This window comes from Sapajus apella, unplaced genomic scaffold, assembly GCF_009761245.1.
Source record: "Sapajus apella isolate SASKATOON/1434 unplaced genomic scaffold, GSC_monkey_1.0 scaffold46, whole genome shotgun sequence".
In the NCBI taxonomy this organism is placed as follows: Eukaryota; Metazoa; Chordata; class Mammalia; order Primates; family Cebidae; genus Sapajus; species Sapajus apella.
In genome coordinates this window covers 424615-440819 of record NW_022436986.1, presented here as the reverse complement: position 1 = coordinate 440819, position 16205 = coordinate 424615, and the positions used below count along the sequence as shown (strand labels likewise).

Here is a 16205-nt window from a genome sequence, read left to right as displayed (position 1 = left end):
GAAGTTGGGAAAGTCACTAGCATTTTCCTTGGATTTAGTCCTGTCAGCATGATGCCTCTGAACAACAGTGAACTTCGTGTAAAGTGAAACTATCTTTTTCATCTTCAAGAGAAACTGTGGGATAGGGTGGAAGAATTAAACCACATGTCCACTGAACTGCTGGCTGGGAAGTGAAGTCCCCTTCCTGCTAAGTGTGGGGCTGTGCATTCAAGGCAGGTGTTTGGGGGGGTCTTTTCTGCACTGGCAGGGTAGTACTGTTGCATGCTTAAAGGGTCTTCAGGGACTGAGGGTACTCATTCATTTATTCAAAAACATTGAATGTCTGCTGAGTGCCAAGCTCATTGCTAGACACTGGATTACAAAAACAACTGAAATCCAGTGGTCCCTGCTTTCACAGAATACAAGATCAGGTAAGGAAGACAAGACAGGAAGCAGACAGTGATAGAAAGTGATAAATGTGGCCAGGCATGGTGGCTCATGCCTATAATCCCAGCACTTTGGTAGGTTGAGGCGGGCAGATGACGAGGTCAAGAGATCCAGACCATCCTGGCCAACATGGTGAAACCCCATCCCTACTAAAAATACAAAAATTAGCTAGGCGTGGTAATGTGCGCCTGTAGTCCCAGCTACTCTGGAGGCTGAGGCAGCAGAATTGATTGAACCTGGGAAGTGGAGGTTGTAGTAAGCCGAGATCATGCCACTGCATTCCAGCCTAGGACAGAGCAAGATTGTCTCAAAAAAAAAAAAAGAAATGCTATGATAGAGGAAAGTTCTGGCTTTGGGATCCTGGTGGGAGGAGCATATCAGCTTGTGAGTAGCAGGGTTGCTGACTGCCATTGTGCTCAGGCTGAAAAAATTAGCATGTTTTCATCAGGTCCTGGACCAGAATATACAAAGCCTCATTGCTTGAAAGAAGTTGGCTGAAGGGTATAGTGTTAAGGGGGATGTGACTACATGGCAAGGGTTGTCACAGGGAGCGAGATTCTTGTGAAGGGGTTGGACATTATCCCTTGAGTAATAGGGAAACCATGAAGGGTTTTTTTTTTTCCCTTCCCATGAATAATTTTAAGATAAAACATCACATTGGCTGGGCACGGTGGCTCATACCTGTGATCCCAGCACTCTGGGAGTCCGAGGCAGGAGGATCACTTGAGCCCAAGAGTTGGAGACCACCCTAGGCAACACGGTAAGACACCATCTCTACAAAAAAGAAAAAAAGAAAAGTAATCATGTTAATGTTTTAGATAGAGCTGTTCTGCTGCAATGTGGAGAAGGGATAGTAGGGAGCCATAGGAGGCTGGGAGGACAGTGAGAAGGCTGTCTCAGTGATCCTGGAGAGGGGATGAGGCCTGAACTGAGATAAGGGGCCATCGGGATAAAGGTGAAGAATGACTCAACATCTTTTTGAATTAATGTATTCCTTTATTCATTTGGTCAGTATCTGAACCTCGGTTACATGCTAGGCGCTGAGGATATAATAATGAAGAAAACAAAATTCCCTGACCTCAACGAACTCACATTCTACTTGGAGGGGACAAACCATAAATATGTGTAGAATTTCAGATGCTGATGAATTGTGCTATGGAAGAAATTAAGGAAGTGAGGGGGAATTTTTGCAGGGGATATGATGGTAGAAGGTGCTGTACTATTAAGTAGGGGATTCCAGGAAGCCTCACTGATGTTACAGTTGAGCTTAGATATGAAGGTGATGGAGATCCATTTGGGCATCTGGAACTGAAGCTGACAAAGGAGACTGCAAATGCAAAGGCCCTGAGGCAGGGCTGCTGTGAATGGAACAGAGTTAGGGAAGCAAAGAAGTGGCAGCTAGATGAATCAGAAAAGGAGGAGGCAGATAGTGTGCAGGGCCCTGTAAAGCCAATGCAAGAACTTTTACTCTGAGATGAGAAACTCTTGGACAGGTTTTGGTTTGGTTTGTTTCTTTTTTTACACCAAATTCTTTTTTTTGTTGAGACAGCCTTGCTCCGTCGCCCAGGCTGGAGTGCATTGGCACGATCTCTGCTCACTGCAGCCTCAGCCTCTTCTCTTCAAGTGATTCTCGTGCCTCAGCCTCCTGAGTAGCTGGGACTACAGGTGCACACCACCATGCCTGGCTAAATTTTGTATTTATTTATTTATTTTTGAGATGGAGTCTTGCTCCGTTGCCCAGGCTAGAGTACAGGTGTAATCTTGGCTCACTGCAACCTCCGCCTCCTGGATTCAAGTGATTCTCCTGCCTCAGCCTCCAGAGTAGCTGGGGATACAGACACCCACTACTGTGCCTGGCTAAATTTTTGTTTTATTTTGTTTTTAAAGATTGGGTTTCACCATGTTGTCCAGGCTGGCCTTGAATTCTTGACCTTGTGATCTGCTTGGCCTCCCAAAGTGCTGGGATTACAGGTATGAGCCACCACGCCTGGCCTGCTAATTTTTGTATTTTTAGTAGAGATAGAGATGGAGTTTCACCATCTTGGCCAGGCTGGTCTTGAACTCCTCCTGACTTTGTGATCCACCTGCCTCAGCCTCCCAAAGAGCTGGTATTACAGGTGTGAGCCACCACACCCGGCTGGCCTTTTAAGACAGGGCCTTGCGCGGTGGCTCACGCCTATAATCCCAGCACTTTGGGAGGCCGAGGTGGGTGGATCACAAGGTCAAGAGATTGAGACCATCCTGGTCAACATGGTGAAACCCCATCTCTACCAAAAATACAAAAATTAGCTGGGCATGGTGTTGCGTGCCTGTAGTCTCAGCTACTCTGGAGGTTGAGGCAGGAGAATTGCTTGAACCCCAGGAGGCGGAGGTTGCGGTGTGCCGAGATTGTGCCATTGTACTCCAGCCTGGGTAACAAGAGCGAAACTGTGTCTCAAAAAAAAAAAAAAAAAAAAAAGACAGGGCCTTGCTCTGGTGCCCAGACTAGAGTGCAGTGGCCTGATAGGCTCACTGCAGCCTCTACCTCCCTGGATTAAGCAATCCCTCCATCTCAGCCTCTGGAGTAGCTGGAACTACAGGTGCCTGCCACCATGTCCACCTAAATTTTGTATTTTTTGTAGAGATGGGGTTTCACTATGTTGTCCAGGCTGGTCCAGAACCTCTGGATTCAGGGGATCCACCTGCCTCGGCCTCCCAGTGTTGGGATTACAGGCGTGAGCCACCTCACCCAGACTTTGTTTTTAATAGTGGCCTTATTGAAATATTCACACATCAGGGTGGGCATGGTAGCTCACGCCTGTAATCCCAACACTTTGGGAGGCTGAGTCTGGAGGATTGCTTGAGCCCAGGAGTTCAAGATAGAATTCACACATCATGCAATTCTTTCATTTAAAATATAAATGTAGCCAGGTGCGGTGGCTCAAGCCTGTAATCCCAGCACTTTGGGAGGCCGAGGCAGGTGGATCACAAGGTCAAGAGATCGAGACCATCCTGGTCAACATGGTGAAACCCCGTCTCTACTAAAAATACAAAACATAAGCTGGGCATGGTGGCGCGTGCCTGTAATCCCAGCTACTCAGGAGGCTGAGGCAGGAGAATTGCCTGAACCCAGGAGGCGGAGGTTGTGGTGAGCCGAGATCGCGCCATTGCACTCCAGCCTGGGTAACAAGAGTGAAACTCCGTCTCAAAAAATAAATAAATAAAAAAAATAAAATGAAATATAAATGTAGTAACTTTTAGTATATTCACAGAATTGTGCAACCACCACAATTTTACAACTGTTTCAGAGACCCCCTCCACAATATTCCATTGTATAAATACACCATTTTTTTGTTTATCAGTTTGTCAGTAATGGAGATTTGGGCTTCCACGTTTTGGCTATTAGGAATAAGGCTATTTTATTTATTTATTTTTTTGAGACATGGTCTCACTCTGTTGCCCAGGCTGGAGTGCAATGGTGAGATCACAGCTTACTGCAGCCTTGACCTCCCCAGGCTCAGGTGATCTTCTCACCTTAGCCTCCTGAGTAGCTGGTACTACAGGCACATGCCACCACACCTGGGTAAATTTTGTGCTGGGATTACAGGTGTGATCCATTTTGCCCAGCCATGAATAAGGCTACTATTAACATTCATGTACAAGTTTTTCTTTGGACATAAATATTAATTCCTCTTGGGTTTATACCTAGGACTGAAATTGCTGGGTCATTTGATAATTATGTTAATCATTTTGAATTATCTGTTTTTACAGTCCCACCAGCAGCCTATGAGAGTTCTAATTTCTCATTGCCAACACTTGTTGACTACAGCCATCCTCGTGGGTTCGAAGCAGTATCTCCAGCATTTCCTGATGGCTTATAGTAAGCCTCTTTCCAATGTGTCTATTGGCTATTTTTATATCTTCTTTGGAAAAATGTCTAATCAAATTCTTTGTCCATTAATTTGATTTAATTTGATAATTTTTTTTTCCCCTCTTCTACTCTTGTTTTGTTTGTTTATTTTTTGAGACAAGATCTTGCTTTGTCGCCCCGGCTGGAGTGCAGTGGTACAACCTCGGGCCACTGCAGCCTCTGCTTCCCGGGGTTGAGTGATTCTCCTGCCTCAGCCTCCCAAGTAGCTGGAATCTCAGGCACCCGCCATCATGCCCGGCTAATTTTTTTATTTTATTTTATTTTATTTTTTTATTTTTATTTTTTATTTTTTTTTGAGACGGAGTTTCACTCATGTTACCCAGGCTGGAGTGCAATGGCGCGATCTCGGCTCACCGCAACCTCCGCCTCCTGGGTTCAGGCAATTCTCCTGCCTCAGCCTCCTGAGTAGCTGGGATTACAGGCATGCACCACCATGCCCAGCTCATTTTTTGTATTTTTAGTAGAGACGGGGTTTCACCATGTTGGCCAGTCTGGTCTCCAACTCCTGAACTTAGGTGATCCACCCGCCTCGGCCTCCCAGTGCTGGGATTACAGGCGTGAGCTACCACGCCTGGCCGGCCTCCCCTCCTCTACTCCAAAGGATTATTTGCTTAATTATTCAGTTGTAAGATTCAGTTAGAGGCTTTGAGAGGAGGAGTAATGAAATCTCAGTTGGACTCAGCTAAGCAAAAAGCGGAAAATACGTATTATTTATCTCCACTTTACAGATGAGGTAATGCCTAATAATGACAATATGTGCGGCCGAGCTAGGATTCAAGTTAAGTTTGACTCCAGCAGCCGTGCTCTTAGTCGTAACCATGAACGGACAGTGGTTCCCCGAACTCTTCCTCCAGCTTGGTCCATTAGCCACAGTTCTCAATTACTAAATCTCCCATCAAACTCTGGCCAGCCCCACGCTCCTGGCCAAACTTCCACCGAGGTGCCGGCAGATGGCGATGGAGCCACCAGAGGGCCGCTCTGTCTGACGCGCGCACCTCTGTGGTACCAGGCCGCAGGCGCCGCCACCGTCGCACTTCCGGGTGCTGTTGCAGGTGAGCCAGCGTCTCCTGAGAACCTCACCCCCCGTATTCCCCTCACCCTGAAATAAGGGAATCTTCCCTTTCCCCTCAGCTTCCAACCAAGGGTGCTCAGTACTGCAGCTAGGGTACCCAGCGGGAGGCTGGGTAGCTACCAGAGAAGGCAGAGCTGGTCGGGCGCCTAGGTCCCAGCGAGGCCCAACTGGCTCTCGACCCGCGCCCCTGCCTCGCTGCTGGGCAAAGATCGTACCTCAGGTCTCCAGGCGAACCTGGCTGCCCGGAAGCGGGGCGTGACTCCTCCCTTTCGTCCCCTCGGTCCCCACCAGGCGGCGCCGTCGGCTGGGCCCGGTTTCCCCTGCGGCTTCAATCCCTTTCCACCCTTGTGGGCATTGAGATTGGCGAGGGGAGAGGCGCAGAAACGGCCTGTAAGAGAGCCTGGCTACCAATTGAAATAAATTGCCCTCGTGACTGTGTGTTTTCAGCGTTAGGATTTCCTGCCTGTATTATGTGAACATTCCTACGCTCCACCCCTCAAAGATCCTGATTCAGTAGATCTGGGGTGGGAACTGGAAATAGGTTTTATTTTGATTTGAGATGGCGTCTTGCTCTGTTGTCCGGGCTGGAATGCAGTGGCGCCATCTCGGCTCACTGCAACATCTGCATCCCGGGTTCAAGCAATTCTCCTGCCTCAGCCTCCTGAGTAGCTGGGACTACAGGTGCGTGCCACCACACCCAGCTAATTTTTGTATTTTTAGTAAGGACAGTTTCACCACGTTGGCCAGGCTGGTCTTGAACTCCTGACCTCAGGTGATCCACCCATCTCAGCCTCCCAAAGTGCTGGGATTACAGGTGTGAGCCACCGTGCCCAGCCTGGAAATAGCAGGAGAGGAATATTGCGATGAGTTGGCTATGGGACGGTTTATCTCCAGGAAGGTTTACAGGCGAAAGTGATTCTAGCTGGGCTTGTATTCAGGGACCAGAATATCCACTGGTTATTTGCCCCATGGTAACGAATTTCCTTCCCCACCCCTATTAGGATGCAGAAAGCCTCAGTGCTGCTCTTTCTGGCCTGGGTCTGCTTCCTCTTCTACACTGGCATTACCCTCTTCACCAGTGGCTTCCTGCTCACCCGTATGGAGCTCACCAACCATAGCAGCTGCCAAGAGCCTCCAGGCCCTGGGTCCCTGCCACCGGGGAGCCAAGGGAAACCTGGGGCCTGCTGGATGGCTTCCCGATTTTCACGGGTTGTGTTGGTGCTAATAGATGCTCTGCGATTTGACTTCGCCCAGCCCCAGCACTCACATGCACCTGGAGAGCCTCCTGTCTCCCTACCCTTCCTGGGCAAATTAAGCTCCTTGAAGAGGATCCTGGAGATTCAGCCCCACCATGCCCGGCTCTACCGATCTCAGGTTGACCCGCCTACCACTACCATGCAGCGCCTCAAGGCCCTCACCACTGGCTCACTGCCTACCTTTATTGATGCTGGTAGTAACTTCGCCAGCCATGCCATAGTGGAAGACAATCTCATTAAACAGCTCACCAGTGCAGGTCAGTGTGGGCCACTTTGAAGGCCAGAAGTACCTTGTCAAATTTCCTCAAAATTTGAAGGGAGTCAGACCTTTGGATGCCCAGATGCACACTTGACTATGGTGTAGGGAGACAGAGGAGAAGGAGGAGGCCAGGGCCCTGCTTTTAGGGAGCTAAGTTTGGGAGACAGAGGAGAAGGGATCTGGGCTTTGTTCCTATGAAGTTTCTCATCTGAATGGAGTGTAAGTTTTACTCTTGGGGACCTCTCAGTAAAAGGGAGAAGGGAAGAGAAGAGAAAAGATGTGGATCTTGGCTTGCAAATGTGGAGAAGAAAGCAGAGAGATCCAGGCCCTCTGCACTCACTGACTTGGAAAAGGCAGGATACACCCAGGTAAAACAAATCTGTAGAGACAGACACCCAGTGACATAACTAGCAGAGCGTTTTGTAGGAAAGAAGTATGAGGTCTGGGTGGAGTATGGTTATCAGGGAAAACTTCCTGGTGGAAAATGTTAGGCTCTGAAGGATAAGGATTGCTGTATGCAATTGCTGTGCTTCAGGTTGCATGGTTGGTACTTCTGATGGGTCTTTAAAGGGCCTCTTTTCCTCTTTTCTCCTGACCCTGACTCTTGTTCAGGCTCTGACCTCTCTTTCATGTCACTGCAGGAAGGCGTGTAGTCTTTATGGGAGATGATACCTGGAAAGACCTTTTCCCTGGAGCTTTCTCCAAAGCTTTCTTCTTCCCATCCTTCAATGTCAGAGACCTAGACACGGTGGACGATGGCATCCTGGAACACCTCTATCCCACCAGTGAGCATGGGGCCAGAGTTCTAAGACTGGGAGCTGGGGAAGACTGCTTTAGTCCACAAATTCTGAGCCTCTCATGGGTGTAACAGCCTGGGCTTGTATCTCTGGACATAGAGGAGTGTCAAAGGCTGGCTGGGGTTGAGAAGTGGGTCTTAGTCCTCTGTGCTCAGTGTTCTCCCCTTCACAGTGGACAGTGGTGAATGGGACGTGCTGATTGCTCACTTCCTGGGTGTGGACCACTGTGGCCATAAGCATGGCCCTCACCACCCTGAAATGGCCAAGAAACTTAGCCAGATGGACCAGGTGATCCAGTGAGTGTGGGGTATTGGCTGGGGGAGTGGGTTTGTGTCTGAGAATCTCAGGATATGTGGTCCCAGGAGAAGAAGCTCTTATTTTAGAGCTTCTTTCCTGGCTGAATTCTGTCTTCTCTAGGCCTTCCTCTGAAGCTAGAGGCCTCATCCATCTTGAATACCTCAATGTGTAGCTTTGGGCATCAGGATCATGGCCGAAGACATGTCTCTCTGCCAAAGGTCTAGGCCTTACTAATGGAGTTATAGCTGAGGGTGAATAGGCCCTTGAGAAAAATACCCATTTCTACTCCTGATACATTTCTTGGCCCCCAGGGGACTTGTGGAGCATCTGGAGAATGACACACTGCTAGTAGTGGCTGGGGACCATGGGATGACCACGAATGGAGACCATGGAGGGGACAGCGAGCTGGAGGTCTCAGCTGCACTCTTTCTGTACAGCCCCACAGCACTCTTCCCCAGCACCCCACCAGAGGTGAGGCCTGGGATGTTCCTCAAATGTTCTCCCAGTAATCAGCCCATGTTACCATCATAGCATCCTCATGAATACCTCTATTTTAGGTCCCCAAATCCATTATCCTGGGTATTCCCCACTCCCATTTCTTACTTAGGCTCCTATGTCTCCCATCTATAACATTGACTTCAGCTTTGTGGTGACCTGTTGACCACTTACCCTTCCCTTTAGGAGCCAGAGGTGATTCCTCAAGTTAGCCTTGTGCCCACACTGGCCTTGCTGCTAGGCCTGCCTATCCCATTTGGGAACATCGGGGAAGTGATGGCTGAGGTATTCTCAGGGGGTGAGGACTCCCAGCCCCTCTCCTCTGCTTTAGCCCAAGCCTCAGCTCTCCATCTCAATGCTCAGCAGGTAGGTAAGTGGGGCTGGGATTCCAGGTGACAGAGCTAGGGTGGGCATGAGAGAAGCGTAATGAACCACTCTATTGTCCTTTGACTAGTCTTAATCCCACCTTCCATACCTATATTCCTCTTCTGTTATCCCTCCCTTCCCCCATCCTGGACAGAATTTGGGTCCTTGATTTCCAGGCACCCCCTTTTGTAATACCTTTTCTTGCCTCTGCCCCAGTGTATGTCTCTGACCTGTTTCCCTTGGCCTCTGACCTTTTCTCTACCAGGTGTCCAGATTTCTTCATACATACTCAGCTGCTACTGAGAACCTTCAAGCTAAGAAGCTTCATCAGCTACAGAAACTCTTCTCCAAGGCCTCTGCTGACTACCAGTGGCTTCTGCAGAGGCCCAAAGGGGCTGAAGCGACACTGCCGACTGTGATTGCTGAGCTGCAGCAGTTCCTGCGGGGAGCTCGGGCCATGTGCATCGAGTCTTGGGCTCGTTTCTCTCTGGTCCGCATGGCGGGGGGTGCTGCTCTTTTGGCTGCTGCCTGCTTTATCTGCCTGATGGCATCCCAGTGGGCAATATCCCCAGGCTTCCCATTCTGCCCTCTACTCCTGATACCTGTGGCCTGGGGCCTGGTTGGGGCCACAGTGTATGCTGTACTCCTGGGAACTATTGAGCTGAAGCTAGATCTAGTGCTTCTAGGAGCTGTGGCTGCAGTAAGCTCATTCCTGCCTTTTCTGTGGAAAGCCTGGGCTGGCTGGGGGTCTAAGAGGCCCCTGGCAACCCTCTTTCCCATCCCTGGGCCCGTCCTATTATTTCTGCTCATTCGCTTGGCTGTGTTCTTCTCTGATAGTTTTGTTGTAGCTGAGGCCAGGGCCACCCCCTTCCTTTTGGGCTCATTCATCCTGCTCCTGGTTGTCCAGCTTCACTGGGAGGGCCAGCTCCTTCCACCTAAGCTGCTCCCAATGCCCCGCCTTGCCACTTCAGCCACAGCAAACTCCCCACGGCACAATGGTGCATATGCCCTGAGGCTTGGAGTTGGGTTGCTTTTATGTACAAGGCTAGCTGGGCTCTTTCATCGTTGCCCTGAAGAGACACCTGTTTGCCACTCCTCTCCCTGGCTGAGTCCTCTGGCATCCATGGTGGGTGGTCGAGCCAAGAATTTGTGGTATGGAGCTTGTGTGGCGGCGCTGGTGGCCCTGTTAGCTGCTGTGCGCTTGTGGCTTCACCGCTATGGTAATCTCAAGAGCCCTGAGCCGCCCATGCTCTTTGTGCGCTGGGGACTGCCCCTGATGGCATTGGGTACTGCTGCCTACTGGGCATTGGCTTCGGGGGCAGATGAGGTGACCCCCCGTCTCCGGGCCCTGGTCTCTGGGGCATCTGTGGTGCTGCCTCGGGCTGTAGTAGGGCTGGCTGCTTCAGGGCTCGCGCTGCTGCTCTGGAAGCCTGTGACGGTGCTGGTGAAGGCTGGGGCAGGCGCTCCAAGGACCAGGACTGTCCTCACTCCCTTCTCAGGCCCCCCCACTTCTCAAGCTGACCTGGATTATGTGGTCCCTCAAATCTACCGACACATGCAGGAGGAGTTCCGGGGCCGGCTAGAGAGGACCAAATCTCAGGGTCCCCTGACTGTGGCTGCTTATCAGTTGGGGAGTGTCTACTCAGCTGCAGTGGTCACAGCCCTCACCCTGTTGGCCTTCCCACTTCTGCTGTTGCATGCAGAGCGCATCAGCCTTGTGTTCCTGCTTCTGTTTGTGCAGAGCTTCCTTCTCCTACATCTGCTTGCTGCTGGGATACCCATCACCACCTCTGGTAAATATCTCAGCTCTGATTCATGTAAAGGCAATAGTGATGTGAGTTCTGCCCCTTTTGTTTTCAAGGAGGTGTTGCTCCTCATGTTCCTGAGCTTGACAGCGGGTCCCATGCCCCACACAGCTGGGAAGGTCTTCCTGGTGTCCTCTCTTACCTGCCATAGCCAAGCTAATTGATTCCTCCTATTGGTTCCCAGGGTTCATGGAGAGGGGAGCGACAAGGAGTCCTCTAAGACTTCTTGTGGAAATGCTGCATCCTCATGAGCACATTTCTTGATTTTCCAGTGACGGAAGTAGTAAATTCTGAATATATAATGGCACTATGAGCTGTGTGTGTGTTTAAGAGAAAGAGATTGGCCACAGCAGGGTTCAGATTAGTGTCATGGCGCTTTTGTGCCTCAGAAAGAATTAGAATAACAGTGTTGACTGTAAGGAGGTTGGGCTGATGGGCATGTGAGTGTGTATGAGAATTTATACTGAAGAAGCAGGAGTATATGATTGTGGAGCAGTAGGCTATGGAATGAGAAGTGACTGTAAAGTGGCATACCTTTTCTTCTAGGTCCTTTTACTGTGCCATGGCAGGCAGTCTCGGCTTGGGCCCTCATGGCCACACAGACCTTCTATTCCACAGGCCATCAGCCTGTCTTTCCGGCCATCCATTGGCATGCAGCCTTTGTGGGATTCCCAGAGGGTCATGGCTCCTGTACTTGGCTGCCTGCTTTGCTAGTGGGAGCCAACACCTTTGCCTCCCACCTCCTCTTTGCAGGTACCCCCTCCTCCTTCACTTGCTTCCATTGTTTATTCTGGCTTTGTGGAAAGAAAAGAAACCCCTGGTTTTGAGTGGAGGGATGTGGGTTTGTTGGGTCTTTGGCACCCCTTGGCCTAGGCTAATTAGAACCTGAGCCATCTAGGGTGGTTGGGGACCAGGGTAGACTGGTTCCAGGGTCCCCCATTGATTCCAGGTGTATCCTCCCCTGAGGCAGTAGGTTGCCCACTGCTCCTGCTCTGGCCTTTCCTGTGTGAGAGTCAAGGGTTGCGGAAGAGACAGCAGTCCCCAGGGAATGAAGCTGAAGCCAGAGTCAGACCGGAGGAGGAGGAGGAGCCACTGATGGAGATGCGGCTCCGGGATGCGCCTCACCACTTCTATGCAGCACTGCTGCAGCTGGGCCTCAAGTACCTCTTTATCCTTGGTGTTCAGGTGGGTGTAGGAGAGAGATCAGGCAGTTAGTGATCTTTCCCTGTGTGTGCATCACTTTCTTTCAGACCTTCAAAACCGTGGGAGAGAGCCTTGACCGAAGTACACATAAGTGAAGTGGTTGCTCAAGCCCAATGGCCTCAAATGGCAGCTCTGAGACTTGAATCTGGGTCTCCTTAATCCTAGTCTTGGATCATTTCCTCTCTATCACCTAGATCTGGACCCTGCTAGTTGCATTTGGGGATTACTCTATCAGTGAACAGGCTGGAAGAACTGAGGTGATAGCCAGGAACTTTTCCCCAAACTGTGGTCATGGATCCTCCTCCTTTCCTCCAGAGGCAGATGTGGCACTGACATCTTCCTCCACCCTGTGGGCAGAGCCTGAGTGTTAGCATTGCAGATGGATAATGACTTGCCCAAAGTTACATAGTGAGTCAGTGTTTGGTCCAGGACAGGAAGTGGGTCTCCTAACTTCTAGCCCAGGACATGTACTATTTTTTCCACTGACATGCAGTGTTCTTCTGCTTCTATTTATTACAGGGGCCTATAGCAACTCTCCCTTTGCCCTGCTTCCTCTTCCCATTCACAAGTAACGCGGCCCCTCCTCTCCTCCTCTAGATTCTGGCCTGTGCCTTGGCAGCCTCCATCCTTCGCAGGCATCTCATGGTCTGGAAAGTGTTTGCCCCTAAGTGAGTAGATTTGCTTGAGAAATATAAGTGTTGGGAAGGGAGAAAAGTGGAACAAATTATGAAGATCGTAAACATCCAGGATGGCCAAGGTTTTGCCTCTACAGGGAAAAGGTACTAGACCTACTCTGTTCCCTGAGATTCTCCACCTTTCTTTGCAGGTTCATTTTTGAGGCTGTGGGCTTCATTGTGAGCAGCGTGGGACTTCTCCTGGGCATAGCTTTGGTGATGAGAGTTGATGGTGCTGTGAGCTCCTGGTTCAGGCAGCTATTTCTGGCCCAGCAGAGGTAGCCTAGGCTGTAGTTACTGGCATATGGCTACAGAGAGTGCTGGAGAACAGTGCAGCCTGGCCTGTACAGGTAATGGATGATCTGCAAGACAGGCTCAGCCATACCTCTTACTACCATGCAGCCAGGGGCTGCTGACTTCTAGGACTTCATTATTCTATGATTCAGGACCACAGTGGAGTATGATCCCTAACTCCTGATTTGGATGCATCTGAGGGACGAGGGGAATGGTCTCTGAAGTGGAATAAAATAGGCCGGGCATGGTGGCTCACACCTGTATTCCCAGTACTTTGGGAGGCAGAGGCAGGAGGACTGCTTGAGTCCAAGAGTTCAAGACCAGCCTGTGGAACATGGCAAGACCCTGTCGCTACGATTTGAAAAAAAGTGGAATAAAATGATAATATAACTATGTGTGTCTGAGATATGGGGGAGCCCCACTGTTCTTTATGGGTTGTGAGAAGGATCAGTCTCTCCTCCTACCTGGCACAGATGAGATCAGTCATCTTGGGCCTGGCTGCACCTGAGAACCTTTAGGAAGTGGTTGGAATTCTTGAATTCACTGCCTCCACTTCTTCCCAAATCAATCCTATTATCCCATTGCCATTTTCCTTTGCCATGCAACACATTTTGTTAAGTTCCTGTGCTTTGATAAAGAGAAAACACCAAGTAAACAAGCCCAGGCATCATGCAGCACTGACTTTAACTGTCTGAAGCCCCAAATAGTGCTATGCTTCTCCTCCACTGGGTCTTTTCACTACAGAACACCCATTTCCCTTCCCTTCTGTGGAAGCCTCCCTTGTTTCCCACAGGTGCTGCTCTTTATCAGATCTACATGCCCATCTTATGTAGCATTCCACCTTGTCCCATTCATTATTCCTGACTTGAAGCCAAAATTGTGTGAGTCCAGTGCTTCTCATGTATGTGTTTTGTGCTCTCTGTTCACCCCACCACTCCTGTCATGTTTGAAATGCTGGCATGAGATCCTCCTAGAGATGTCCATCAAAAGAGTTGGGAAGAGGCCCTGGAGAGAAGGGTCAGGACTAGGATTTGAAGTTTGACAGTACCCAGAACAGGACAAGCTGGGACCACTGAAAACCAGAAGAGATGGTCAAACCATGGGATAGCACCTACTTTTAGTTGGCAGAAAGTAGAGAAGCTGAGTAGTAGTGCTTGTGAAGTATAAATGTTCACTGCTGTGGTAGGTAGCTAAGGGAATAATTCAAATTATTTTTATCGTTACTGTCATTTTAGAGACAAATTTTTGCTTTGTTACCCAGGCTGGAGGGAGTAGTGTAATCATAGCTCCCTGTAGTTTCAAACTCCTGGGCTCAAGTGATCCATCTCAGCCTCCTCAGTATCTGGGATGATGACTGGCTAATTTTTTAATTTTTGTAGAGACAGAGTCTTGCTACATTGCCCAGGCTGATCGTGAACTCCTGGACTCAAGTGATTCTCCCACCTTGGCCTCCCAAAGCACTGGGATTATAAGTGTGAGCCACAGCACTTGACCAAGTTCAAATTATTAATGGCCAGTGGTCCCTAGTGTTACAGATGCCAAATAGTAAGATGATGAAAAGTATGATCTGTTTCAGCCAGGTGTGGTGCCTCATGCCTGTAATCCCAGCACTTTGGAAGGCCAACGTGGGTGGATCACCTGATGTCAGGAGTTCGAGACCAGCCTGGCCAACATGGCAAAACCCCATCTCTACTAAAAATACAAAAATTAGTTGGGTGTTGTTGCGGGTGCCTGTAATCCCAGCTATTTGGGAGGCTAAGGCAGGAGAATTGCTTGAACCTGGGAGGTGGAGGTTGCAGTGAGCCGAGATCATGCCACTGCATGCCATCCTGGGGGATAGAGCAAGACTCTGTCTCAAAAAGAAAAAAAAAAAATAGGTTGTTGTTAACTATGGTAGAAAGAGGTTTAATAATGCAAGGGTGTGAAGTTAGCCTCAGCTGGGTAAGATGAGTTAGAAAGATGAGTTAGAAAAAGACCTCTCCCCAAGTCTGGTGGACATAACTCCCAAGCATAGTTTGGTGAGCAAATAGTGTCTTTTTGAGGAAAAAAGAGAACTTTCCTTCATCCCTAGCACACATGGAAGGATTTTAGGCTCTAGTTCCACCACTTCTCAGCCAGATGCCCTCTACTTTTTGCAGGAGCCTAAGGCTAATTTCCTGATCTCCCAACCACTGTCTATTCTCTCTCCTGGTATAAGATTCATTAGATAAAGACATTATTACATTGATTTATACTATGAAAAATTCTTTATAGCTGGGCACTCTGGCATGTCCCTAGAGTCCCAGCTACTTGGGAGATAGAGGCGGGAGGATCACTTGAGGATAGCAAGACTCCATGTCTATAAAAACAAAAAAATTAGCCAGGCATGGTCCCAGCTACATAGGAGGTGGATCACTTGAGCACAGGAGTTAGAGGCTATAATGCATAATGGACGCACCTGTGAATAGCCACTGTACTCCAGCCTGGGCAACATAGTGAGACCCTGTCTTTATTAAAAACTATTTCTCATCCCTCCCTTTTTCTTGAAATCAGAGTTCATTCCACACTAACTCAATGATTTTTTTTTCCTTGAATTTTTTTGGAGAGATGGGGTCTCCTGGCCTCAAGCCATCCTCCTGCCTTAACCTCCTAAAGTGCCGGGATTACAGGTGTGAGTCACTGCACCCAGCCCTAATTCTTTTTTTTTTTTTTTTTTTTTTTGAGACGGAGTTTCACTCTTGTTACCCAGGCTGGAGTGCAATGGCGCGATCTCGGCTCACCGCAACCTCCGCCTCCTGGGTTCAGGCAATTCTCCTGCCTCAGCCACCTGAGTAGCTGGGATTACAGGCACGCGCCACCATGCCCAGCTAATTTTTTGTATTTTTAGTAGAGACGGGGTTTCACCGTGTTGACCAGGATGGTCTCGATCTCTTGACCTCGTGATCCACCCGCCTCGGCCTCCCAAAGTGCTGGGATTACAGGCTTGAGCCACCGCGCCCGGCCCCTAATTCTTTTTTAAAAGAGCTTTATTGAAATACAATTTACCATAAAATTTACCCATGTAAGGTATATAATTTAGTTTTTGTATATTTACAGAATTGTGCAACTGTTACCAGAATCAATTTTAGAACATTTTCATCAACCCCACAAGAAAATATACCCTTTAGGCCGGGCGCGGTGGCTCACGCCTGTAATCCCAGCACTTTGGGAGGCCGAGGCGGGTGGATCACGAGGTCAAGAGATCGAGACCATCCTGGTCAACACGGTGAAACCCCGTCTCTACTAAAAATACAAAAAATTAGCTGGGCATGGTGGTGCGTGCCTGTAATCCCAGCGACTCAGGAGGCTGAAGCAGGAGAATTGCCTGAACCC

General features: G+C 49.3%; 1 protein-coding gene across 6 annotated transcripts; it reads left to right on the top strand.

The window, feature by feature from the left end:
- Nucleotides 1-5288: 5288 nt before the first annotated feature.
- On the top strand, nt 5289-14221 carry PIGO (phosphatidylinositol glycan anchor biosynthesis class O). 6 transcript variants are annotated; one of them, XR_004257425.1, is made up of 11 exons: nt 5289-5388; nt 6410-6921; nt 7565-7708; nt 7893-8016; nt 8329-8488; nt 8699-8878; nt 9144-10671; nt 11230-11436; nt 11650-11868; nt 12484-12554; nt 12713-14221. XR_004257425.1 is itself a non-coding variant. In XM_032239935.1 (11 exons), exons 2-11 carry the CDS (start codon nt 6411-6413, stop codon nt 12840-12842), a joined length of 3291 nt encoding a protein of 1096 aa, XP_032095826.1. In that variant the 5' UTR covers nt 5289-5388; nt 6410; the 3' UTR covers nt 12843-13512. The 6 variants fall into 6 exon arrangements, 5 of the variants coding, with proteins under 5 accessions (XP_032095826.1, XP_032095827.1, XP_032095829.1 ...); XM_032239935.1 differs by having other exon boundaries at nt 11633-11868; nt 12713-13512; XM_032239936.1 differs by having other exon boundaries at nt 11654-11868; nt 12713-13244.
- The last annotated feature ends 1984 nt before the right edge of the window (nt 14222-16205 follow it).